The sequence below is a fragment of the Strongylocentrotus purpuratus genome, unplaced genomic scaffold (assembly GCF_000002235.5).
Source record: "Strongylocentrotus purpuratus isolate Spur 01 unplaced genomic scaffold, Spur_5.0 spur5_scaffold_2, whole genome shotgun sequence".
In the NCBI taxonomy this organism is placed as follows: Eukaryota; Metazoa; Echinodermata; class Echinoidea; order Camarodonta; family Strongylocentrotidae; genus Strongylocentrotus; species Strongylocentrotus purpuratus.
This window is the reverse complement of record NW_022145605.1, coordinates 7038392-7065894: the sequence shown is the minus strand read 5'-3', so window position 1 is coordinate 7065894 and position 27503 is coordinate 7038392. Positions and strand designations below refer to the sequence as shown.

Sequence of the window (27503 nt, the reverse complement as noted above, 5' to 3'; positions counted from 1 at the left end):
AAACAAATTACGTATTACGTAATCTGAACATTATTTTTATGGGATATTCACAGGGTTATTACATTGCTCATTCATTTAAAAAATAATAAGATATTTTTTCAAGGGCGTTCTCTTTTTGTGTACTCTAGGAATATACACTATTGCTCATAAAGTTGGAATATTTTTTATATTTACCCCAATTTTAGGAATTATTTTGACAATGATTTATTCCTGATAGATCTAGATAATAGTATACATTCTCATATTTTATTAAATAACAATTTGCCAGTGTTTGTTTTGCGTGGCTAAAACATGTATATGATACTATGCTTATCAACTAGGAGACCTACGCCCTTAAGCCATAACTGATAGTAAAGATGATTAATGCCTCACAAAAGGGAATTAATATAGCACATCGACACGGTTTTGATCCTGGGGCCTCACAGTTACGAGGCCATTGCTTTGCCACTGAACCATGACTGTACGCAGTGGGGGCTAGGTAGGGTAGGGGGCAGTTCTCAGAAATAAAATAAAAAAACCCAAAGAAAATGCAATAAATTATCAATAATTCATTGGATTTCCCCCGGTCCCCAACTAAAAAAACATCTTTTGTGTGCCCATGCCATGAGCCATAATGCATGGCCGTATAGAGGATTTAAAAAAAACTCATTTACACTTTTGAAAAACCGCGGCGTTTTTTTTTTTTTTTTGCGGCGGCGGCGTTTTACCGCATATACCTGCACGAACCTAAATACGTGTTGATCTGGCTACTAAAACTAGTACATAATTGTATGGGATTTAATAGAACTTTTTATTATAAAAAAAACAAACAAAAAAAAACAATCAAACAAACGAACAAACCTTGATCGATGATGAGGACGTTGAGGGGGGTTGTTACCGAATCCAACGACGAAGCTTCGGCCGGTGGAACCCAGCATGTAGTGTATCTGTTGCTCCACAAATGAACAGTATTTATTGCCGTTGATATTATCGCGGCAAGCCATTGCAGCGATGAAAGCAGTGTTGGCTGCAGTGGATAAATGATTAAAATTGAACCAATATTGAAATTTTGAAATTTGAAATTGAAAATTTGAAATGGAAATTTGGAAAATTGAAATTTTGAATAGGCCGGAATTCAAATTTGTTCCCTTCTTATTAAAAATATGATAAACAGTAAACATATAAAAAAGTTCTTTAAATAAATATTAAAAAAGTAGAAGGAGGCGAAAACCAGGAAAGCAAATGCTCGTGTCGGGAACGACTACACATTAGGACGTGACACACACATAAAATAAAAAAATATTATGATAATAAAAAGTGTGGCTTTATTTTTACCTAAATTAGCCTACATTAACAAAAGAAAATGAGTGGCATGACTAGAGATACTAATGAAGTAATTTGATTTGATAGACTGACCTGAGTAGCGGAGTGGTCCCCATTCGCTTCGCCATGCCAGACCATTGGGTGTGTAAGTAATACTACCAGGCTGCCAACTATCTAGGAATCCGATTACAGCATTCTTGTAATCATTTGATCCTGTAAGTTGGTACATTAACATCTGAAAAAGAGACAGTTATAGATACTCTAATGTAATATTATACATGATTATATTCAATGATCTGGGGTACAATACAACCAGGCGAGTACGCAGGGGGAGGGGGTTAACCCCCCTTCAGTTTTTTTAATGTGTATGTTTTTAGGAACCCCCCGCCCTTTTGAGGGTTTTTTAAAAAATTAATTAAAAAAAAATAATAATAATCCTAATGGATGACCTAAAAAAAGATGACCTTACCCCCCCCCCCCCCAAAAAAAAAAAAAAGGAAATAGTTGGTCGGAATTTTGATATACCGTAACAACTTTAAATGTTCAGAATAAATTTGTAATTTTATATATGACATTTCATTGTCACTATATTAAGGTGTAATAATTTTTGATCGCTTGCTTTCCTCTCTAGCAATATTTAAAAATTGGATAGTTAATAAAATCCCCCCAAGGCAAAACTGTACTCGATCGCACGCCACAGAGGTAACAACAGATTATCATTTGTACTTTAAGGACTTGGATTGAATGAATGCCCTTCAAATGTGGTTGAGTTTACTTCGATGTCATTATTATGTCATAATCATAAAAACAACAACAATAGTAATGATAATTATGATAATAATAATTTTGAAGAACAAACAATAATATTTCTAATAATGATATTACTAATGTTTGTTCTTTTAAGCGCTCATATCTGTCAAACTTGTCATTCCCTGGCGCTCCACAATTATTCTTACCCCAGCTTTAGTATTGCTGTAATTATGGCGCTCTAGCATTCAAATGAAAAAATAGAAAGCCATAACCTCACATGGGTCGAGTGAGGCAAATGTAGATTAATGAATTCCTAAAGGACGTTAGTGCTGTGACAGGGATTCGAACCCCGAACCCTTTTGATCACAGTCAAGCGACTTACCCACTAAACCACGACACCTCTACAAAAAAAAATCAAATTTGTTACCTGTACACCGGCGTTCTTGTCGTCCCAGGACAGGGCCCAGGGTGTGCCGGAACTGTAAAAGCTCGTGGCTTTGGTGAGGTAAGACTGTGTTCCCGTAGCCTTATAGAGCCAGGCAGCAGCCCATGCAAGCTCGTCATTGTAGCCATAGGATCTGCCGAGGGCGGTACAAATACAAATTACAACTTTGTTATTCTCTCCTTTGCTACTAACTTGACCCCCCATTGTTCAATTTATTTTGCCCTTACGGTAGGGACACTTTCATAGATTTGGGACAATGATAACAAAGTAAATTATTTTAATTATAATGTAAACTATGAGATGAAAACAAGAAAGTCCATCACTGGAGGTAGTCCAGATTCAGTCGGTTTTTACATATTTTTAAATTCTTCCATCATCTATGTCCTCCTCCCTATAACAAGCACCTCACACAGATTGCGCGTCCCCGAAAATACATCCGTCGAAAGCCGTTTGCGAGTGTTGAGGTGTGTTATATTCTCAGCTGATTGGGCGCGCGACACGGAAACGGTCTAGGTAGTGGACTATACATTGGTGGAAGTATAATCACCATTACTCTAGTAAAATTAAAATGGGGGGGGGGGGGGGGGTTAACCCTCTCTTCATGTTTTTTATGTATGTGTTTTGGAGGAACCCCCCCCCTTGTATTTTGTTTTTGTTATTTTAATTTAAAAAAGGCAACCTTCCCCCCCCCCCCCTACGGAAATAAAATATTGAACGGTCAAATTTTCAAATTTCGGGAGAAGTCATTTACATAATTCGTTTATTCATTTATCTATTCATGTACTAAATAAATATGTATATAATAAAAATTAAAAAATGGATAATTTTTTTTTTTTTATGGGGAACGGGGGGGGGGGGGGGGGGGGGGGGTAAATGCAAATAAAAGAAGTTCCGGCACTAACCTGTAGAAACTGCCAGGTTCGGAGAGGGAGTCGGTGTATTTTCCGCGGTACTGGTCGGCGAAGTCGAAGAGGGTCTTTGCGTGATCAAGAAGTTCGTTTGAGTAGCTTGAGTCTAGGAAGAAGATTTAAATATATTAAAACAATTGTAGAACAGGCGCCATGAACGGATATCGGCGCTATACAAGAAGCCATTATGTTCTTGAAAGTCCTCAAATAGGGGTCATTTTCGAACCCCAATAACGATTATGTGTTACCACTGGAATATGAATAACACCACCGGACATCATCATCGTCTTCATCATCATCCTCTTCATCATCATCATCATCGTCACCATCGTCATCATCTAAGTCATCATCTTCTTCATCATCATTACCATCCTCATCATCCTCGTCATCTTCATCATCATCGTCACCATCATCATCATCATCATCACCATCATCACCATCATCTTCGTCATCTTCATCATCATCATCACCATCTTCATAAGGCTTCATAAGGCCAAGTATAATTAAATCACAGGTTCTCCTCCGGACTTTTCCATAAGTAGTAGGAGGGAATTCCATGTTGTTTAATATATATATATGTTCTTTTTTTTCTTCCCTGTACATAAAAATGCTATTGTGTCAATATCAACAAAAATTTGTACATTTTGATTTCATTTATATTTCCATTTCCATTTATATTGCATTCATAGCGAATAAAGATGAAAGGCAACATATAGATAATTGATTATTTTTTTGTTACCTGTGTTATCTGTGTAGATCAGGTTTCCTCATATTCTCCCAAGTTAAAGAATACAAATATCAACTAAAAGAAGAGAAAACTGAGGCGGGCTGAAAAAGGGAAGGAGGATTGGACGTAGGATAACGTTTTATTTGGCTTAATAACTTCAAGTATCGAACATCTTACCATTATCCTTGAAGACAATAGAAGCAGCGGCCAAGGCAGCGGCTGTTTCTCCCACCACGTCGGAACCGGGCAATGAGGCAGTAACCTTCAGAGCCGGTCTGTCCATGGTCATTTCTTCGGGGCGACCCCAATATGCATGGTCAACATGGCCATCACCCACCTGGATGTACAGCTCATTGTTAGAGACGTGGCATTTGATGAAGTAGTCAGTGGCCCATCGGATCTGATCCAGAGCGTGATTGTACTCGCCACAAGCATTATATACTCCTTCGAACTCGATAATGCCCCAGGCAAGTAAAGTGGTCGAGGCTGCCATGGGCAAACCAAACTTAACATGGTCTCCAGCTAATATGCAAAAGAACAACAAATATTATTTGTATTCGACTTCTCAACATCCCTCATTCTAGTATTTCTTTCAGTGAAAAGGCCATGAACGAGACGAAATAGATAATTTAAGACACTCACTGAAAAGTTGTAAACCCAGCCACAACCGTCGATATTCAGCTCTCATAGCTCTCGATAAAAGACCCTGAAAACTCTTCGAATCCATAATAATGATAATGATAATTGGGTCTTTTTTACTCAAAAGGACCACATCAGTATCATTACTGCTCTAACTACGCGTCCTGCAATTATTAGTACCCCAGCAATTGTCAGATTCCAATTTAAACCTAGGTTGAGAGTGACAAATGTGGATTAATGTCATGCTAGAAGACTTAAGTGCCGGGCTGGCATTCGAACCCTCAACCATTGTATCGAGAGTGAAGGGAATGCACTCGTTCGTTCGTGTCTCCTTAGATCAAGATTACGGTAATCTTGATCTTCGGAGTAGTTGCTACAACCGGCCGTGTCAGACACGTTGCCCCGGGGTGCGAGATAGGACTCTTGTAGCGTGCCCCCATTTAAGGGAATGCACTACTATACCACGATACAACTATCCTGGACACAAATTTGCCAAAATCATGACAGTATACACCCCAAACACGAAAAACTGGCCAAAGTCTTCAGACACCACTACACCTACCCCCTGGACATCCACCCGCGGATAACCACCCCTAGGATAACCACCCTCTAGAACAACTACCCCCTACGACAACCACCCTCTAGGACAACTACCCCCGGACAACTATCCTAGGGGGTAGTTGTTCAGGGGTAGTTGTTCAGGGGTAGTTGTCCGGTGGGTAGTTGTTCTGGAGGGTAGTTGCCCTAGGGGGTAGTTGTCTGGGGGTAGTTTTCCGGGGGTAGTTGTCCCAGGGGTAGTCGTCCTATAGAGGGTGGTTGCCCTAGGCTCTAGGGAATAGTTGACCTAGAGGGTGGTTGCCCTAGGGGGTGGTTGTCCCGGGGGTAGTTGCATGGGGGTAGTTTTCCGGGGTAGTTGTCCCGGGGGTAGTCGTCCTATAGAGGGTGGTTGCCCTAGGCCCTAGGGGATAGTTGACCTAGATGGTGGTTATCCTAGGGATGGTTATCCAGGGGTGGTTGTCCAGGGGGTAGGTGTCCTGGAAACGTCAATTTTATATTATATATATTATTGTGAGGGAACGAAATAATATTGCGAGGAAACGAAACAATTATTGCGAGGGAACGAAATAATCATTGTCTGTCATTCATAAGAATGAATAGATATCAAATGCGCTGTGGAAACTTGGTTGAATACTTTTGTTTTTAGGTTTTCCACAAGACAATATTTTGACTATTTAAGGACGTTCTGCTCAATATTGAGAGATCTAGCAATTAATTCACTCTGTAGTTTACGCAAGAGAGATTCCGACGGATTCAATATTTCCTTGTAGACAGCATTTCCAAATTAAAAATGAAAAAAACAATGGAAAAAAAAAAAAAAAAAAAAAAAAAAAAAATCGAAAATGAAAGAAAAAAAAGTTTGCTTGGCTCGTGTGACATGCAGAGCGCGCCGATCATGCAATAGCAAACTTACCATCATACCAGCCACCAGTCAAGTCTTCATTATTGTTTCCCTTGTCCCCCATAGCGGAATCACCGCGGTAGTCGATGTTGTTGTCATTCGGTAGTTCACCCGACCGCTCGGCCTCGAAGAACAAGATTGACTTGTGAAGAACGTCACAGTAGTCGTAAGCTTGGCCTGATTGGACGAACAAAGAGTGAAAATGATAGTATATAATAAAATATTATAAGTTATAATACGATTTACAATACCGTAAATGTAAAAAAGTAACACTCATTCGTGAGGGCGTTGGTAAGAATTATCCACAGCCGCATTTTACAAAGCGTTAGTCGAAAGCTGTTTCGGACGTACCTCTGCTCAGTGTGTGAAAATTCCTAGATACGTCATTGAAGAAAAAAATATCACATTTTCTCCTCTAGATAATGAAATTATTAAAAAAAAACAGCAACCATCCAACGTTTCACCGTCGTCCCGGATCTTGTACTCACGGTCAAAAAAATGTCATGTTGTTGCGTGTAGTTTATATCTTACTTGGAAGCTTACCTTAATCATTTTTTTAACGTAACCTCTGACTTCCTTCAAAGGTATTGTTTTTCAATGCTTTTGATACCTTAAATTTCACTGTGATCATATTTTGTGAAATGTGAAAATATTTTGAAACTTATAGAGATGTCTCCATCCGAAAAGTTTTTATTCTACACCAAGTGATTTTAAGTATACATTTTCATGTACATATTGAATTTATGCAAAGACTTAAGAGAAATTAACTCAAGTTCAATTTCAATACCCAACAATCATGATTGTATGTCCCAAAGAAATCACGTTTGGAATACGTAATACGGCATCATAATATATCAGAAGGTAAAAGTGAAAATTACCTGTGGAAATCAGACAGATCGTTAACAAGATTAAAGGCAACATGGCTGATGGATTCACTATCTGCAAAGTTAGATAAATAAATATTTGTTAAACTTAAATATTACTTAACTGAATGGACGATCAAAATAATATAAACCCAAATAATTTATTGCTTATTTTTTTCATACAGCCCTTCCAATATGCAACACAACTGTAACTGTAACCCGAAGTATATTAAATAGAAAGGTTACAACTAGTGTATACAGGTGAATAAATTAATCAAAGTTATCATGAGAATACAAGAATATATGGCATTGAGTGAATAAAATAAAATAAAAATAAGCAAATAAATATATTCTTCATCGAATGTCATTATTGACATTTAATGAAGAACAACATTTGAATACAGTAACCACATAGTATCACACAGACCCTGCCCTGATATGAGTTTATTGTGAAAATTATTTTATAATTTCAATGTATCTCTCTACATTTTTATACATAGTTTAATCTAACATTTTGTTTGAAAACAAATGAATCAATGAAATAAATTAATTTCAATTATATATTTGTATAAGTAAGTTATAACTTTAACAAATAAATTCTATTAGAAAACACCTTGTACAATTTTCCTCACTAGTGTAATTTCGTTAGAACAAAAAGACTCACCTCTTTAGATCAGAAGCCAAGGAGAAAATGATTTGTCTCTTGCCAGCGTCGTGTATTTTATCAGGAATACTTAGGGGTAGGCATTCGTGAGAGTTGTAGCAGGTGTTTAAACATGAAAGAAACAAAAAAAAATAGCCCAACTATAGATAACATTGTCATTAATTTTTATCTAAAAAACGTTTTATTTTTGCTAATAAACATATGGTTTATAGATGGGATGGATAAGATGAAGTTATTGATTGATTTAATCGACTTTTGTACACATTTTTTGATGGAAGATATAGAACCTGACTGTCAAAGATGGAAAAGTACCAATGAAAGTAGTCTTTTCCTTTTAGTAAACGAAGCCTTTGAAAGTTAACAATCAATTTTTTAAAAAACTTATTCGACATTCGCGAATTTCAAATTTGTTGGGTATTTATTTATGTATTTTAGAATGTAAGGAAAACAGAAATTGAAGAAAATCTGATCAATAGTGAGCAGAGGGAATTTAGTTTTAAGAACACATTTAATAGGAGTTCCGTTTCAACCCTGGTACTGTTGACCCCCAAGTCTTAAATAGAAATAATATTTTGATCATTGATAGAATAATTTCCGAGGCATTCCAAATCATTCTCGATATCCATATAACTTTGCTTTCCTTTACTTTTTGAAGTGATTATTTAACACGCTCTTTTTCCTTTTCAAAGGATAACTTCTAAAAAACATTTCATTATGATTTTTAGGTTTAGTATATTTAAATGTTCCACCAACATATGGCAAGGCATCGATTGGTGGTCCTATGAATTTTATCTACTCCTTTTAACCGATTATTAAAATGTATTCTATGCATACAGTATATGGAATTAAACAAATAGCTACACCAATGAGTATATCTGTGATATGCATGAGACGTTAATAAAAATGGGGGAGGGGGGGGGGTAGGGCCTCATCTAAAATAATAGTTTCTGACATGAAAAAACAAGTAAAAAAAAAAACGACAAGGGACGACAATTTGAGAGGGTTTTTTTTTCTTCAAGCAGTGTTAACGTTTCAAAACATTTCTTTTAAAGGGGGTACATTGGTTTTTACAAGGGGGACAGGCCGAGTGTGCCCTTATCCGCAAGAGCCCAAGTGTACATCCGGCCTTCTCCAATCCATGGGGAAGCATTCCTTCTTTAATTTGAAGTGTTCCCTTTCGTGCTTGCAGAGCACATGGCAAAGGAAATAAGAATGTAAGTGCCACAGCTTGGATTCGAGTCACCGACCTTTTGGTCCACGAGTCCGGACCACTTGCATCAAACGTATCTGATCATTGACGTCTGGGGACCGACCATGAACATCACCACCAGGAAGACGTGACGTAGTTCGAACCGGGGTCCGTCAGAGTCAGTTTGGAAACGAAAGCAGAGAGCTGACTGTACTGCTAGGCCACTCCTCGACACCTGTAATCATGTATGAAATCATACTTTACAAATCAATCCCTTACGTAAGAAAATTCGACCTATGTACAGCTCTTACCAGTCACGTACGCATACACAGCTGCTTCCATAGTCTTTGTAGCTGGTTTTTTTTTTTTTTTATCAATTAATCAAATATAAGACTCACTGAAAAGTACACACAACTGTTGACATTTTAGATTTATCTTTTGAATTATTGGAGTATGATCAAATAGCGTTTATCTCGAGATGTCACGACTTTGAAATCATAATTTTGTATAGGCCTGTGTCATGCTCTGCGTTAGGTTTTTTCCAAAATTTCGCAACGACTCAGCCAGCCGCTGAATGAGCGGGGGGGGGGGGGGGGGGGGGGGCGGTGGGGGGGGGGGGGGGGGGGGGGTAAGAGGACACTTTTTTTTGTTGGTCTCAAAATTTGACAATTTTGACATTTTGTCCAGTTGGGGGGGGGGGGGGTAAGGTCACCTTTTTTAGGTCAGCCATTGGCAATTTTTTTTTTTGTTAATTTAAAAAATAATAATACAAAAAAAATCTCAAAAGGGGAGGGGTTTTCCAAAATAACATACATAAAACATACACATAAAAAAACTCGAGGGGAGGGGGGGGGGGGGGGGTTTAACCCCAAAACCACCCCACTGCGTACGCGCCTGGCTAGTACTACTTTGGTGGGCAAGCTCGAAACAAAAGAATGTACACCATATGTTGTGACGAACTGAACTTGGCCAAACATATTCTATGTAAAAAACGCCATTAGTTCGATTTATATTAAGTTCGTGTTTGAATATTTTGCGTAGTTTTGATTGACTGCTTTGATAACGTTTCTTCATTATGCTGACGAGTGCCTTTAAATGACATCAATAGTTGAAATATACTTGGTATACGTGCGACGATGCTATGTTGTGTAGAACTCTGGAAAACAATCGGGCCTTCAAATACATTGCGTATATATATATATTTTTTATAATTGCACATTTGCTGCTTCCCTAAACAATTTTTATCGGGGAAGGGCCGGGAGCGGGGGGAGGTGGGGCTGTGAATGTTTTACCATAATTTGTTAATCAATTTAAGGCTCGCTGAAAGGTACACACAACTGTTGACATTTCATATTTATCTTTTGAATAATCGGAGTATGATCAAATAGCGTTTATCTCGAGATGTCACGACTTTGAAATCATAATTTTGTATAGGCGTGTGTCATGCTCTGCGTTAGGTATTTTCTAGTCTGTTAACCCTATCACTCTACAACCATCTCTAAATTCATTGGTCCAATAAAAACATCATTATAACATTCAAAATACAATTATACAAAATGCAATATATATAAAATATAATAAGAACAAATAAAACAACAACAGTAACACTAAAAATTATTAATGGGTGGAGTAGGGATGTGAGGGACCAGAAAAGGCCATTGACCTATCAAGGCTGGTCCCCTTTTTCTACAACCCCAAAAGTAAAATCTTCAGTAATTAAAAGCAAAACATTGACAATATAGACATTACATTAACTAAGACATATAAACACACATACAAGGACAGGTAGAATTAATAAAAGCTAAAAAAAGTATATTGTAACTTGATATTTGTTTGTGTTTAAAATTAAGCTTAAAACTACATAATGTTGGGCATGCTTTGAGAGAATCTGGTAAGTTATTCCAAATAATGGATCCTTTATATTTTATTACTGTTCTTGACAAATTATATAGCGAAATGAAGGAACATAAAGTTTGTGTGAATTTCTAGTACTATATTGATTTATATCTCTATTAAAAATAAAATAATTATTAAAACAATCAGGTAAAGTAGTTTTTCTAGTCTGTTAACCCTATCACTCTACAGCAATCTCTAAAGCCATTGGTTGCTAATGACATGTCCCTACTCATGACCAGAGTCGACTATACACAACGTTTGGGGATGGTGGGTGAATGTTTTACCATAATGTGTACAGAGACAAAGGTTGCACAGTTGAAATTTGCGGACAACAATGTTTAATATATATTGAAGATTTACCCTCTTGCTCCCGTTCTAGTAAAAATGTTATCAAGAACAACTTACCCTCTAAATGTAAAAGAGTGAAATTGCACTCAAAAGAGAGTGAAATTCCACTCTCATAAGGAGTCAAATGAAGGACAATCTTTTTCGAATGAAAAAAGGGGTGGTCACTATTTCACTCAGGAAAGAGTGAAACACCAATCTTTTAAAAAGTGAAAATGTTATCACTCATGTGGACAGAGTGGAGACAATTCACCGCTTTGGGAGTGAAATCATCAACTCAGTATCAAGCAATGGCGGATCCAAGGGGTGTGGCCCCCCCCCCCGGGGAAAAAACGTGTAAAACACGTGAATTTACCTTTTTGGGGGATGGGCCCCCTGGCGCTCAAGGGGGAGGGGGGGGGGGGGTGCAAATTTAAAATTTTCGAGGACCAAAAAAAAAAAAGGTGTGCTCACTACCCCCCCCCCCCTCACTCAAACGGGAGTGCATTATCACTCTATTAGGAGTGCACGTTCATCCACTCTTAATGTAGAGTGAGAAATTCACTCCTTTACATTAAGAGAGTACAAAAAACTGGTATAATATACTGAAATAATTGCATTTCATTGGCTTAAGGGCAATCCAACCCTTCTCATAAGTTCATTTTGAATGAAAGCAGACAAATCAGAGAAACAGAATGGCGAAAATTTGAAATAAATCGGACCAATATTAAGAAATTTATGATTGTTTGAAATATGAGATCACTACACCAATCAGCAATTTTGTCAGTGGATTGTGACGTATGACGGATTACTCTCCCGTTTGTTGCCGAAATATCAGATATTTCTGTTTTTCTTCCAAGTGCCTTCACCCGCGGGGCACTACTCAACATATATTACGGACAGTACATTATGACAGGTCTTCTAAAAAGAACAGACCATCCCGAGTCATACATTTATGAAAATTTGAAATTATAGTCCTTTTGTGTATTGGAGCAAGTGGGAAAGTTGTACGTACGTCACTTGGACATTATCAATTCAGCCAATTTGAAGATCTAGAGCCCATACCTATAGTAATTGCAACTTTCAAAAGTTCGTAACTTTCTCATTTTTTGTCCTATGTCATCCAAACTTTCATCAGTAGGCTATGCTTCTCTGATTTTTCTGCTTTATTCTAGACAAGTTTGCTATCAAGGTAAGATTTCCCTTTAAGCAAATTTGCCCGCAAATTTGTGATTGAATTTAAAAACTTTGAATTTTGGTACTTAATAACTTAATAACTTTTGAACTTAATTAAGCCATATCAAACCGGGCTCTGCTTTGATGATAAGAGTCAGCGTTGAATGTGTCATTGTTGTTGTTTTAGGGTTTTAAGGCTGTCCAATCTGAAAAGATTATTTCCGCCTGGCAATACTGTTTTTCGAATTATTCATCAATGATGATTAGATGGCGCTGTTTCTTTTTTTCTAGCTCAAAATTATTGATTCAATGAGTTTCACAGCTTCCATTCAATCGATGGTGTGCATGGGCAATAATTATTTTAGGTGTCAACCATGAACAGGGTGCGAGTATTAATAATAAAGGTTAACTAGGCAGTGCTAAACTATAATTTTCCTTTCCTTCCTCTCCGAGAGAGAGAGAGAGCAGGTGAACATGAAATAATATAAGTACTAAATAAAACTTTGTCTTTTAGGCCTATATATAATTAACACATTAAAGGTACTATGTCCCATTTGCTAGCCAAAAAAATGAAAAGGTTAAATTCCAATAGTATTTGAAAGATAATACTAATTTAGAACTTCCCTAAAAAAAAAGGGGGGGGGAATAACGACTATTAGTTGTCGAACGAACTTAAGAGCTATAGAGCCAGTAAGTAATAGTCTGATTTTAAGACCATTGAACCAAATGGTCGTAAGTTTTATGCTGCGCAAAGATTCAATCAGATTAATTTTGGCCATCACAAGAAGTGGGTTATTGATGTAGACAAATGCTCATGTACCCTTTACAGCTCGTTTTATGTATGTTATTACCAAAAAAGAAAAAAGCCAGTCAGTCACTCAATAGTGTCTGCCAGTGAAGTCTAGCAAGTAAACGGGTTTCGTTGCATAATTTGAATATTAGGACACTGCTAACGTTTAAATTTCACAGATAGGACATACATGACATATTCATAATACCTTCAAAGTTCTACATAATTTGGTGTTGGCTGCAAAAGGGACATAGTATCTTTAAAAAAATAAACAATACAATTTGCTCTTTACATCACCTTGGCAAAGTTAGTTAAAACTCGCCAACTACAATGAGTGGTATCTATATGTGGCTTTATAAAAATCCATCAGAGCATGCAGATGATCTTCTATCCCCAATAAATTATGTAAACTCCTCTTTTTTTATTTTCAGCCTTGAAAACAGCTTTTCCTCTCTCATATATATTTCTTACAGACCGTTAAATAATGTTCAATTGTTTCAGTTTCATGACAAAAATTACAAAGGCCATTTTCATGTTTATTAATACTGAATTTGTAAAAGTTTAATTTGCATTTTCCCATCCTCATTTGATGTAATGTCCGTGAAATTCAATTCAAGTGAGTTGATTTTGCGATCGCTCACATGAAGTATTGCTACCACCCCCTCTCTCTCTCTCTCTCTCTCTCTCTCTCTCTCTCTCTCTCTCTCTCTCTCTCTTTCGTTTACACTCTCTCCTCTTCCATTTTCATCTAATCTCCTATTTGTATAAAATGTTTTATAGTTTGTTTATATTATGTTGTTTTTAATTATTGTATATTTTGTATATTTGTATGTGTATTGTAAGATATTTGAAATGTAATTTGTGTACAGCAGGGCTCCCTTGTAAAGCAGGCCTTGCGGCTTGAATGGGACTACCCTGCTTTTTATAAAGAAAACATGAATAAATAAATAAATCAATAAATAAATAATAATCTATCATCTTTTTTAAAACAAAATCCAGATAAGTTAAGTCTCGATGTACACTGTTGCTCATTTTTTTTTACCTCAATTTATGGAATTATTTTGACAATGATTTATTCCTAATAGATCTAGATAATAGTAAACATTCTCAGATTTTATTGAATAATAATTTGCCAGTGTGTTTGCGTGACTGCTAAAGCTGCCACTATGCTTATCAGCTAGGGGACCTACTCCCTTAAGTCGTAAATGACAGTGATGAGGATTAATGCTCAACAAAATGGCACTAATATAGCACATCGACACTGTTTTGATCCTGGGGCCTCACAGTTACGAGGCCATTGCTTTGCCACTGAACCATGACTGTACGCAGCGGGGGCTAGGGTAGGGGGCAGTTCCCACAAATAAAAAAAAACACCAAAGAAAATGCAATAAATTATCAATAATTCATTAAATTTCCCCCGGTCCCCAACAGAAAAAAAAAATCCTGTGTGCCCATGCCTTGAGCCATAATGCATGGCCGTACAGAGGATTTTGTTATGGAAAAAATTCCATAACCACATGTAAAATCACATTTTAGTTAGTGAGTGTGTTGCGGCTCATACGTACTGGAAGAGAAATCGTTAAACAGAATTTCAAAAGATAACGATTGCCAGTCTTTCGATTGCATCAGTTGGTTGGGCAGAGGGACCTTTACGGTTACAGTGATTAAGTTTGCTCTCCTTTTCCTCGGCCGCCGTCTGTTGCACTCAGAATATTGCTACTAAAATTTGTATTTTTATTATTGTTGTCATTCTAATTTTGTAATCACCTTGTTTATATTGTGTCATTGTTATATTTCTTGAAAGTGCTGAATAAAATAAATAAATAAATAAAATTGCCATGTTTGCAATGACATGAATTAATCTTGACTGGAAAGCCCGTAAGAGCTGTGTACAGGAAGAATTATTAAGTATCAAGATCAAAAAGAATATGCGATGCTCTACCCCTAAGACTTCACATGGATATCGCTATCCCTCTAATCCATGTTCCTTTGCATTTGAACTTCTATATCTCCTCCCTCATGCCATATCTCTTATATATCTCTGTTCTACCATTCCTCTATCTCTCTTTACATTTTTCTCTCTCTCTCTCTCTCTCTCTCTCTCTCTAAATATCGTGCTCTCTCCCCCTCTTTTCTGCGTCTTCTCTTCTCGCACTCGATCTTTCTGTATCTCGATCCCACCCTCTTCCTGGACATTCTCACAACTGCACGCACATTCCAGCTTCACCAACACGTGTGTATACCCTGGCAAAGTTTAGAGAAGTGAATATAATAAAAAGTTTAGAGAAGTGAATATAATAAAGTTTAGAGAAGTGCATATAATAAAGTTTAGAGAAGTGAATATAATTAAGTTTAGAGAAGTGAGTATAAAAAAGTTTAGAGAAGTGAATATAATAAAGTTTAGAGAAGTGAGTATAAAAAAGTTTAGAGAAGTGAATATAATAAAGTTTAGAGAAGTGAGTATAAAAAAGTTTCATTGAGAGCAGGAAATGACAACATCTTCCATTCCACCTGGCAGTTCCTGATATACAGTGGAAACTCGTTATAAAGAGCTTTGATATAATTATACCAAGTGATATAAAACAGGTTAACCTGATGGTCACTAAGTCCTTGTTACAACGAGTTTCAAAAATGTGAAAACAAAACAAGATTCTATTGTATGCATTTGAGAGGGTGTACAAATTCCATAACGTTTATTTTAAATTGTTTATTTTTAAAGGAATGAATGTAATCCTTATGACTATTACACTATCCCCCCCTCCTCTCAATAAAATCCTGATACAACTATTCTTTTTTTTTTGCAATATTTACTTTATTGTATCCATTTGAGGGCGAGTACAGATTCCACAAAGTTAATATTTAAATCGATTTATAGAATATACGTATTAGTCGCTTAATTATGTAACATGTAACCATAGAAATTAAGTATTTCAATCCAGGAAGTTCGGATAATGTTAGACAAAATAATGTAGTGTACATGCAGGAATTATACATCGAGTGTGGGGATCTATAGAGGATATATTTCATACCCATGTAAATGAATATAAAAGATATAACACAATACAAATACACGATGGTTTAATTTCTCACTGAGACGATAATTTTTACACGTTTTCTGTCAGATAAATCAAAAAATATTGCCAACGATTAATTTTAACACGAATTTCTTTCTCCAGCATGGTCGAAAGGGCTTGGAGGTGAGCAACTAGATTTTGCCATCCATGACGAGCTGCTTGAGACCGGCAACAGCGGACTGGAAGCCGGCGTTGTAGTCGCAGGCGACCTCGTTGGATATGTAGTCGTCACGTTTGTCGTTATAGTTGTCGTACTGGTCAGGACCTCCGACCAGGGCTCCTTGGAGAGTCTGGGGGTTCGCACTCGCAGAGTTGTACTCGTTCCAGCTACAGGATTGGGGCTGATCGGGGCAGGAGCTGCAGTCATAATAGGTAGGATGACGAAGAAAGATCGTAAAGAATTTCGAAAAATCAACCTCATGCAATTTCAGTGGCCTTCAATGGCCTTAACCATCACCAATTGTATTGCTCATTCATTAAAAAAAAATGATAAGACATTTTTTCAAGGGCATTCCTTTTTTGTGTACTCTAGGAATATCTACAGGTAAATGGCATTCGTTGCTCATAAAGTTTGAAAATAAACAAGATCAAGAACCTTTAATTACTGATCATGAACCCTTTGTATGCTGTAAAGATTGCAGCCTACGCAAATATCTACTCCAGCCTCCAGGTACATCAAGGACAGATAGGCAGGCTATTACTTCTAAGCGACTGATACAAGAACAGAACAGACAGAAGCATTGATCAGATATGCAAAGGTAAAGCGCGGCGGTTTCTTTTAATGAAGACGTCAAATACGTTTCACATTTTCTAACCAATCATATAGAGCTTAGTGAATACGCATTGGAACTTTATTGCGTGTAGTTGCCACTCATTTACACTTTTGAAAAACCGCGGCGTTTTTTTTTTTTTTTTTGCGGCGGCGGCGGCGTTTTACCGCATATATCTGCACGAACCTAAATACGTGTTGATCTGGCTACTAGAACTAGTACATAACTGTATGGGATTAAATAGAAATTTTTATGATAAAAAAACAAACAAAAAAACAATCAAACAAACAAACAAACCTTGATCGATGATGAGGACGTTGAGGGGGGTTGTTACCGAATCCAACGACGAAGCTTCGGCCGGTGGAACCGAGCATGTAGTGTATCTGTTGCTCCACAAATGAACAGTATTTATTGCCGTTGATATTATCGCGGCAAGCTATTGCAGCGATGAAAGCAGTGTTGGCTGCAGTGGATAAATGATTAAAATTGAACCAATATTGAAATGTTGACATTTGAAATTGAAAATTTGAAATGGATATTTGGAAAATTGAAAATTTGAAATGGATATTTGGAAAATTGAAAATTCGAAATGGATATTTGGAAAATCGAAATTTTGAATAGGCCGGAATTCAAATTTCTTCCCTTCTTATAAAAAAATATGATTAGCAGTAAACATATAAACAGTTCTGTAAATAAATATTAAAAAAGTAGAAGGAGGGGAAAACCCGGAAAGCAAATGCTCGTGTGGGGAACGCCCATTACACATAAGGACGTGACACACACATAAAAACAATAAATATAATGATAATACAAATTGTGGTTTTATTTTTACCTAAATTAGCCCATATTAACAAACGAAAATGAGTGACAAGACTAGAGATATTAATGAAGTAATTTGGTTGGATAGACTGACCTGCGTAGCGGAGTGGTCCCCATTCGCTTCGCCATGCCAGACCCTTTGGTGTGTAAGTCATTCTACCAGGCTGCCAACTATCTAGGAATCCGATTACAGCATTCTTGTAGTCATTCGATCCTGTAAGTTGGTACATTAACATCTGAAAAAGAGACATTTATAGATACTGATATACTATTATGTAATATTATACTTATATCCAAGCACTGGCGTACCTATGGGGGGGCAGGGGGGCAGAGTGCCCCCCCCCCCTGACGGGCTCCAGGGGGAAAAAAGAAAAAGCGGAAAGAAAAGAAAAGAAAGGAAAGGAAAGAAAAAAAAAAGGAAAAGGGAAGAAAAAAGGAAAGAAAGAGAAAAAAGGAAAAAAAAGGAAAGAAAAAAGGAAGAAGAAGAGAAAAGGAAGAAAAAGGGAAAAGAAAAGGAAAGGAATAAAAATGGGGAAATTTAAAAAAAAAAAAAAGACCATGGCCGTACGCACCAAGGGGGGGGGGGGCAGTATTCCGCATACGGCCCTGAAAATTAAAACAAATGAAAATAGGAAAATATAAGTGATAGAACTGCTTGCTAGCCTATTTTGTATTAAATGTTTTCACTTGCTCGTCCCCCTGAAAAAAGAAAAGGATTAGTATTGCCTAGAATACAATTGTGCTTGCCCCGACGGGCCCCAACCTGCAACCATGGCAACAATAACACACAATATATGTACCAAATGTTACTAAAAGAGACTAATTCATTTTTCTCGCTCGCTACACTCGCTCGCGAATAAAATGAATAGACATTGCTTTGGAAACAATTGTGCCCACCCTTGACCTGCAACAATATCATTAAAAATGGGAGAGTTTTTTCGCCCTCTCGCCAAAAAGGAATTGAATCGCGTTAAACGCGATTGCGTCCATCCTGACCTGCACCAATAAAAACAAGTTTATTTATTAATTTTTATTAAAAGAGAATTTATTTTTTTTGCTTGCTCGCTATGCTCGCTCGCCAAAATGGAATTGACACCGCTAACGTTCCTGCCCCAACCTGCAACAACCACTTAATAATTATGTACCAAACGTTATTCAAAGAAGTTTTGGTGTGCTCGTGCTCGCCAAAACGGAATTAACATCACCTTAGACATGATTGTGTAAGCCCTGCCCTGCAACAAAAAAATCTGAAATTTATGAACCAATTATCATCACAAAATTTTGCTCGCTCGCTACGCTCGCTCGCCAAAATAGAAATAACACCGCTTTTAATAATCACGTCCCTGACATGGAACAATGAATCCAAGTTTATATACCATATTTTCCCTATAAAAGAGAAGTGATTTTTTTGCTCGCTCGCTACGCTCGCTCGCCAAAATAGAAATAACACCGCTTTTAATAATCACGTCCCTGACATGGAACAATGAACCCAAGTTTTATGTACCATATTTTCCCTATAAAAGAGAAGTGATTTTTTTTTTTCGCTCGCTACGCTCGCTAGCTCGTGGAATTATGTGCCCACCACTAACCTGCCACAATATCATTAAAAAGAGAAATGTAGGGGGTTGCCTGCCCGCCAAAATGGGATTGACATTGCCTTAAACACGATTGTGCCCGCCCACTACCTGCAACAATGAAACAAATTTTATATAGCAATTCATTGAGAGAAAGATGTATTTTCACTCGCTAGCTAAAATGGGTATAAAATCACCCTAAACACAATATTGTTCCCGCGCCCTGCATGGGACAATAATTTGAACCAAGTTTAAGTGGCAATTCTTAAAAAAAAGATTTTTTTCTTGCTCGCTACACTCGTTTGCAAAAAAATTAAATTAACGTCGCTAACAAGTGAATGTTCCCACCCCCAACTTGCAACAATACCAGTTTATATACCAAACGTTACTTAAAGATTTTGTTTTGCTCGCTCGCTCGCCAGAAGTGAAAATTAGCATCGCCTTTTTGTTTGTTTCGGTCGCTTGCCCCCCCTGACGGAGTATCCCAGGTACGCCACTGTATCCAAGGGTCTGGAGTTCAATACAACCATACAGGTGAGCCGATAAATTTACATTTTCCCGATTGATTTCACCATTGATTTCACCATTGATTTCACCAAGGCTGCAGGATGAAGAAATCAATGTTGGACGACAATATGCATTCAATATTTGAAAGCTAAAGGACGGGTATTTGCGATCTAATGCCTTATTTCCATTCTTCCTTGTGTTGACATATTATGTCTCGATGAGTTTCATGGAGCCTTAAAGGGCAAGTCTACTCCAAAAATAACTTACTTACCATAAAAGCAGAAAAATCAGACAACTTGACCAATCAAAAAAAGTTTGAGCAAAATCGGATAATTAATAAGAAAGTTATGAATTTTTGAAAAAGTATGTAAAACTATGGAACAATGAGAATCACAACACAATTTGCCAAGATGGTTATCAGTTTGTGACGTCATGTCCTCACAACTTATCAATTGCTTTATATACTTTAATCCCATTAATTTCCCTTTTTATCCCCCAAAACTTGATTTCCCCATGCCTTTGCCCAGGTTATATGATTTGTATCATATTGCGTGCATGACACTTCCCAAAAACTTTTAAGAATTTTGAAGAATTGATACTATTTTCTTAATATTGTATTTCATAATTATTGATTTTTATATAAATAGTTTATCAAAATTCAATTTTTATGATCTGGACATAAATTACTCTTTATTTGTGCATCCACACATACAAATATTACTAACAATCTAACTTGGATGCTGGTGTGAAGAAATAAGATTCTTAGGGTGAAAATAGGAAATTTATATTATCAATATAAAGAAAATAATTAGTGGATAGTGAGGACCCTACGTCACAGACTCATGAGTGAGTTGCCAATTTGTGTAGTGATTTTTAAAGTTTTCCATGTCATTAAAAATTCATAACTTTCTTATAAGTTATCCGTTTTTGCTCAAACTTTTTTTGATTGGTTTGTCTGATTTTTCTGGTTCTATTGGAAGTAAGTTATTTTTGGAGTGGACTTGGGCTTTACGTTACGCGTCCTATGAAATAATTTGGACCCCGCCCCTTCTTTCACTCCACAGTTAAGCGCTTTTGTTCAGCTTTTCCTTGCACACTCTTAATCCAAAGAAATGAAGGCTCATGATTTTTTTCCAGTAAAATAAATATCACAGTGTTACGGGCTAAACTTATTCATTTCCCTCATTCATAATTTAATGACAAAGAAGATGGACTTCTTGAAATATTTACCAAGGAAAGCCGGGTAACTGATAAAGCCGGGGGTTCTTGCATTCATTTTAAACATTTTCTTCTGCTGAATTTATTTGTATTCAAGATTTTTTTATTTTGTTTAGGGGGGGGGCAGTGGCGGATCCAGGGGGGGGGGGGGCCCGGGGGGCCCGGGCCCCCCCCCTTGAGAAAAAATTCATGTAAAATCACGTGATTTTTACCTTTTTGGGGGGTTGGGCCCCCCCCCCCTGGCGCTCAAGGGGGGGGGGGGGGGGGTGCAAATTGAAATTTTTTTGAGGATCAAAAAAAAAAAAAAATGTGCTCAATACCCCCCCCCCCCCCCCCCCCCCCCCCCCCCCCCCCCCCCCCCCCCCCCCCCCCCCCCCCCCCCCCCCACTGAGCGAATTTTTGGGCGGCGCGTTTTTACAATTTTCGGGAGCAAAAAAAAAAAAAAAAAAAAAAAAAAAAAAAAATGTGCTCTGTATGACAACAACCCACCCCCCCCCCCCCACTGAGCGACTTTTCGGCCGGCGCGATTTTCAAATTTTCGGCAGCAAAAAAAAAAAAAAAGTTGGGCCCCCTCCCCTAAGAAATCCTGGATCCGCGCCTGGGGGGGGGGGGGGTTGGGGTCACGGTTAAAAAAATTATCTCATACAAATTAGAATTATATGTTTTGGGTAATGGCTGGCCGGAATTTTGATACACCGTAACTACTTGAAATCTTCAGAATAAAATTGTCTTTTTTCAATGAAATCTCATTGTCACTATATCAAAGTGTAAGAATTTTGCTTGCTTGCTTTCCTCCCTAGCAATATTTGAAAATTGGATAGCTTACAATATTCCCCCATGGCAAAACTGAACTCTTACGCCACAGAGATTACAACAGATTTTCATTTGGACACGAAGGACTTGGACTGAATGATTGCCCTTCAAAAGTGGTTGAGTTTACTTTCATGTCATTATTATGTCATGAAAATAATAACAACCAGGATCATAATGATAATTATAACAATAATAATTAAAACAAAAATAATTATAATAATAATAAAGTGGGTTCTTTTAAGCCCTCATGTCTGTCAAACTTGTCACATTTTGCGCTCCACATTAATCTTTACCCCTGTTTCAGTATTGCTGTCATTATGGCTCTCTGGCATTTAAAGGAATCAATTCCTGCCCATTTACCTCACCTGGGTCGAGTGAGGCAAATGTAGATTAATGTATTCCCAAAAGGACGTTAATGCTGTGACAGGGATCCGAACCCCGAACCCTGTTGTTCACAGTCCCGCGTCTTACCCACTTAACCACAACACCTCTAGAATGAAGAAACGTTACCTGTACACCGGCGTTCTTGTCGTCCCAGGACAGGGCCCAGGGTGTGCCAGAACTATACAAGCTCTTGGCTTTGGTGAGGTAAGACTGTGTTCCCGTAGCTCGATAGAGCCAGATAGCAGCCCATGCAAGCTCGTCATTGTAGCCAGAGGATCTGTCGAGGGCGGTACACACAACAATTACAACGTTGCTACTCTCCTTTGCTCTTTTAACCCCCATTGGTGTTTTTTTGCCATTACAGTAGGGGAACTTTCATTGATTCGGGACCATGATTACAAAAAAGTTGATGATTTTAATCTGAATTTAAACATGAAAGTTGATGGTCTGGGACTATAAGTCCTAGTCTTCGGATCATCGCTGGTGGTAGTCCAGGTTCTGTCCGTTTTTACATTTTTCTAAATTCTTCCATCATCTATGTCCTCCCAATAAAAAGCATCCCACACAGATCGCGCGTCCCCGAAAATGCACCCGTCGAAAGTCGTAAATGCGAGCGTTGAGGTGTGTAAATTCTGTGCCGTGATTGGGCGCGCGACACGGAAACGGTCAAGGCAGTGGACCTATGCACTGGTGGAAGCAAAACCACCTTTACTCTAGTAAGTCAGAAAAGGAGTACGGATAAGTTATTTGCATAATTTGTTTATTTATCTATTCATTTATCCATCTTCCATTATATAATAACAACAATTTATCATTTTTATTTAAATTTATTTATTTATTATCACTATCATTTTTTGTATTGGGGGAAGGGGAGGGGGGGGGGGGGGGGGTAAATACGAATAAAAGAAGACCCGGCACTAACCTGTAGAAACTGCCAGGTCCGGAGAGGGAGTCGGTGTATTTTCCGCGGTTCTGGTCGGCGAAGTCGAAGAGGGTCTTTGCGTGATCAAGAAGTTCGTTCGAGTAGCTTCGGTCTAGAAAGAGAATAAATATATTTAAAGTATTGTAGAGCAGACGCCATGAACGGCGCTGTACCAGAAGCCATGCAAAATGTTATTTTTTTAAAAATCTTTTACAATTCGCCAAAGGGGATGTAAATTCCTTAAATAATACAAATATCAACAAAAAGAAGAAAAAACAACTGATGCAGGGCTACAAAAGGAAGGAGGATTGGACGTAGTATAAACTTTTAATTGGCGTAATAATCAAGTGCCGTACATCTTACCACTATTCTTGAAGACAATGGAAGCAGCGGCCAAGGCAGCGGCTGTTTCTCCTGCAACATCGGAGCCGGGATTTGTTTTAGTGACCCTCAGAGCTGGTCTGCTCATGGTCATGTCTTCGGGACGACCCCAGTATGCATGGTCAGCATTACCATCACCAACCTGGACGTAGAGCTGATTGGGGGAGACGTGGCATTTGAGGAAGTAGTCAGTGGCCCATCGGATCTCGTCAAGAGCGTTATTGTACTGGCCCGCAGCACTGTAAGCTCCTCCGAACTCGATGATACCCCAGGCAAGTAGAGTGGCAGAGGAAGCCATGGGCAAGCCAAACTTAACATGGTCTCCAGCTATAATATATAGAAGAAGAAAATAAAACATTGTTTTGTATCTATTTCTCAATTTCCCTAATTCTAGTATTCCTTTCAGTGAAATTAGGGCCGTGAACGAGACGAAAAGAAGAAGAGGTCCCGGAAAAGGTTTTAAAACAAAAAAGGAAGTTAATTGCCATGTTGATACAGCTCAAGTACAGGATGAGCAATGGACCTACCCTGCAGTAGTCAGTCTTTATATAGAGTCCGTAATATTTGACCACTTTCTGCTAATTAGACAATTCAAGTCACTCACTGAAAAGTTGTCAACCCAGCCACAATCTCTTGATAAAAAACCCTGAAAACTCTTCGAGTCCTTAGTAATGATAATGATAATGGGATCTTATTTAGGACCACACCGGTATTATAACTGCTCCAACTGTGGGCCCTGCAATTATTATTACCCCAGCAATTGTCAGATTCCAATTTAAACCTGGGTTGAGAGTGGCAAATGTGGATTAATGTCATGCTAGAAGACTTAAGTGCCGGGCTTACATTCGAACCCTCAACCATTGTATTGAGAGTGAAGGGAATGAACTACTACTTTACCACGATAGCTCTACCATTGACACAAACTTGCCAGTACACTCCAAACAAGAAAAACTGACAAAAATTTACTTCGGGAAAGGTTGTCAGACACCGCTAAAAAAAAGGAAAACAAGACTGGAATATTCTTTCCCTTTAAATACTCATATAAATCTATGGATAAACTATGTCAGATGATAAAGTTTAGCTGTACATCAAACAAATTATAAAAGAAGACAAGGTTCTATGGGGAAAAGGGTGTATACAATCTGAATTAAAAGCACCCTCAAAGTATTCTAAGACCGAACTCTGCTCCTAAATGCTTCGGGTGTAAGGAAAGTGCCATCCATATCGAGAATTTGATTTTCCTAACAAAGAAAAGAAAAACTATGATCACTTGGTGAAATTAACCTCAATCAGAATGTAATTTCTTCTCACAAACTCTCCAGTAGGTAGCAATATAATTAAAAGCCCAACATATCCCCTCCCAACCCACACCCCTCAACTTCACATTCCCCCCGCCCCATAGACATCAGCAACAGACAACATAGAGCAGAGCAAGAGAGAGAGAGAGAGAGAGAGAGAGAGAGAGAGAGAGAGAGAGATAGCAGGGTTTTGATGGAGAGAGTGGGAGACAGAGGGGAAGGAAGAGGAAATAGTAAGAGTGTGAGATAGTAAGAGATAGAGAGAGGGAGAGAACGAGAGAACGAGAAAGAGAGAGAGAGAGAGAGAGAGAGAGAGGAGAGAGAGAGAGAGACAGAGTGAGAAATGGGGGGGGGGGAGGAGGGAGTGAGGATTAATAAATTAATACCCATCCAATTTTTTTTTTTGTAACTGTTATATACTAAAGACTAAGGCTCCCATTTTTATCTTTCTCAGTTTTGGAATAAATAAATAATGGAAATCCAGAAGAATTGTCTGTTATTCATAAGAATCATATCAAGCTTTTCACAAGACAATATTATCAATTATGTCAACTTACCATCGTACCATCCACCAGTCAAGTCTTCATTGTTGAATCCCTTGTCCCCCATAGCAGAATCACCGCGGTAGTCGATGCGGTTGTCATTCGGCAGATCACCCGATCGCTCGGCCTCGAAGAACAAGATTGACTTTTTGATAACGTCATTGTAGTCGTAGGCTTGGCCTGGTTGGACGAACAAAGAACGGAAATGATAATATTCAATGAATATTAAAAATAAAAATGCGATTAACAATACCGTAAATGTTAAAGGTAATACTCATCCGTGAGTGCGTTAGTAAAAATGTTTCAAAGTCGCATTTCACAAAGCGTTAGCCGAAAGTGTTTTGGATGTTTCGGAGGTACTAATTTGACTCTTTAGGAAAATTCCAAGATATGTAATTGACAAAATCACATTTCCCTCCTCGTAATAATGTAATCATTAAACAAATCTGCAATCATCCAACGTTTCACCGTCATCCCGGATCTTGAACTCAGGTTCAAAATCAATTTATCGGCACAAGTGTCATATTGTTGCATGTAGCTTATATCTTACTTATATCTTACCTGTGGAAATCAGACAGATCGCTAACAAGATTAAAGGCAACATGGCTGATGGATTCACAATCTGCAAAGTTAAATACATTCAGTTTTTAAAACATAAATATTACATAAATGGACGATCAAATAATTTATTGTTTATTTTTTGTATAGCCCTTACGATAAGTAACCCAACTGTAACTGTAACACAAAGTGTATTATATATTTAAAAAAAAAAATTGTTGGTGTATTAGAATTCGCATAACCTGCCATGAGTCCGGAATGGTATGGTCAATCATTTGAAATAAAGACATGATGAAACAACATTGACATGATCGCAAAGACTTTGAAGAATCAACTTTAAGACTACCCTATGTCAAGATTGTATTCCCTCGGATTACGTAATTTGTCAGCTTTTTTAAATACGTGTCACATAAGGTTATGAAAATTGCCTTGATTTGGGTTTCCGAAAGTCATTGCGATCGTGTTTACTAACGGTTCTGGAGGAGATTACGAATTCGAGTTATCTAACTTTACCAAAGTAAAAGAATATATATATATATATATGTAAAGATGGAATGTAAAACAACTAAATCAAAAGACCAGCTCTTTTAGTGCTTCTAGTTAATATCTATAATATATGTTGCTAATTAGTCATATGGTTACAAAAGACTGCGTACCAAAGTACGAAATGAAAATTATATCATGACAAATAAGAAATTCTCAGCAACAGCATGAAGAGTTTCATTGATATCTAAGAAAACAAAACTAGTGTCTACAGGTGAATGAATTAATCAAAGTCATCACGAGAACACAAGAATATAAGACATTCAGTGGAGAAAATAAAGCAAATAAATATAAGCTTCATATAGAAAGTCATTATTAACATTTGATAAAGAATATGATTTGAATGCTGTAACCGCATATCACACAGGCTCTGCCCCGATATGAGTTCATTGTGTAAATCATTTCATAATTGTTATGTATCTCTCTAAAATTTGTATCTATATTCTAATCTTACATTTTGGTCGAAAATAAATAAACAAATACGACAATGAAATAAATTACTTTTATATATTATCGTATTAATTTCGACTGTATATTTGTATGAATAAGTTATAACTTTAAGAATTAAATTCTATTAGAAAACACCTTGTCTTTTTACTAATTACAATTTTCCTACCTAGTGAATTTCGTTAGAACAAAAAGACTCACCTCTTTAGGTCAGAAGCCAAGGAGAAGATGATTTGTCTCTTGCCAGCGTGTTGTATTTTATTAGGAAAACTTAGGGCATTCGTGAGAGTTGTAGCAGGTGATTAAACATGGTAGAAAACAGATATAGCCCAATCATAGATAGATAACATTGTCATAAATGATCATCTAAAAGGGTTTTGTTTTTTGCTAATTGAACTTGTCAAGTTCTAGCAAACAGACCTAACATATGGTTTTTAGATTGGGATGAAGTTATTGATTGATTTTATTGACTTTTGAATACATTTATAGATGGAATATTTTAAACATGACTGGCAAAGATG

The 27503-nt window shown here is 37.5% G+C and overlaps 1 protein-coding gene across 1 annotated transcript in view; it reads right to left on the bottom strand.

Moving 5' to 3' along the window:
- LOC577189 overlaps positions 1–27213 on the bottom strand; it is a 28007-nt gene extending 794 nt beyond the window's left edge. Inside the window, exons 1-17 of the mRNA XM_777433.5 lie at positions 27184–27213; positions 25996–26056; positions 25450–25614; positions 23577–23921; positions 23214–23325; positions 22418–22568; positions 17890–18031; positions 17274–17439; positions 16349–16563; positions 7758–7768; positions 7109–7169; positions 6243–6407; positions 4310–4654; positions 3400–3511; positions 2480–2630; positions 1396–1537; positions 841–1006 (exon numbers count right to left, since the gene is read on the bottom strand). Of these exons, the coding sequence (XP_782526.3) occupies positions 841–1006; positions 1396–1537; positions 2480–2630; positions 3400–3511; positions 4310–4654; positions 6243–6407; positions 7109–7169; positions 7758–7768; positions 16349–16563; positions 17274–17439; positions 17890–18031; positions 22418–22568; positions 23214–23325; positions 23577–23921; positions 25450–25614; positions 25996–26038 (2492 nt within the window). The 5' untranslated portion in view covers positions 26039–26056; positions 27184–27213. The remainder of the gene's footprint in view (positions 1–840; positions 1007–1395; positions 1538–2479; positions 2631–3399; positions 3512–4309; positions 4655–6242; positions 6408–7108; positions 7170–7757; positions 7769–16348; positions 16564–17273; positions 17440–17889; positions 18032–22417; positions 22569–23213; positions 23326–23576; positions 23922–25449; positions 25615–25995; positions 26057–27183) is intronic.
- Positions 27214–27503: the final 290 nt, after the last annotated feature.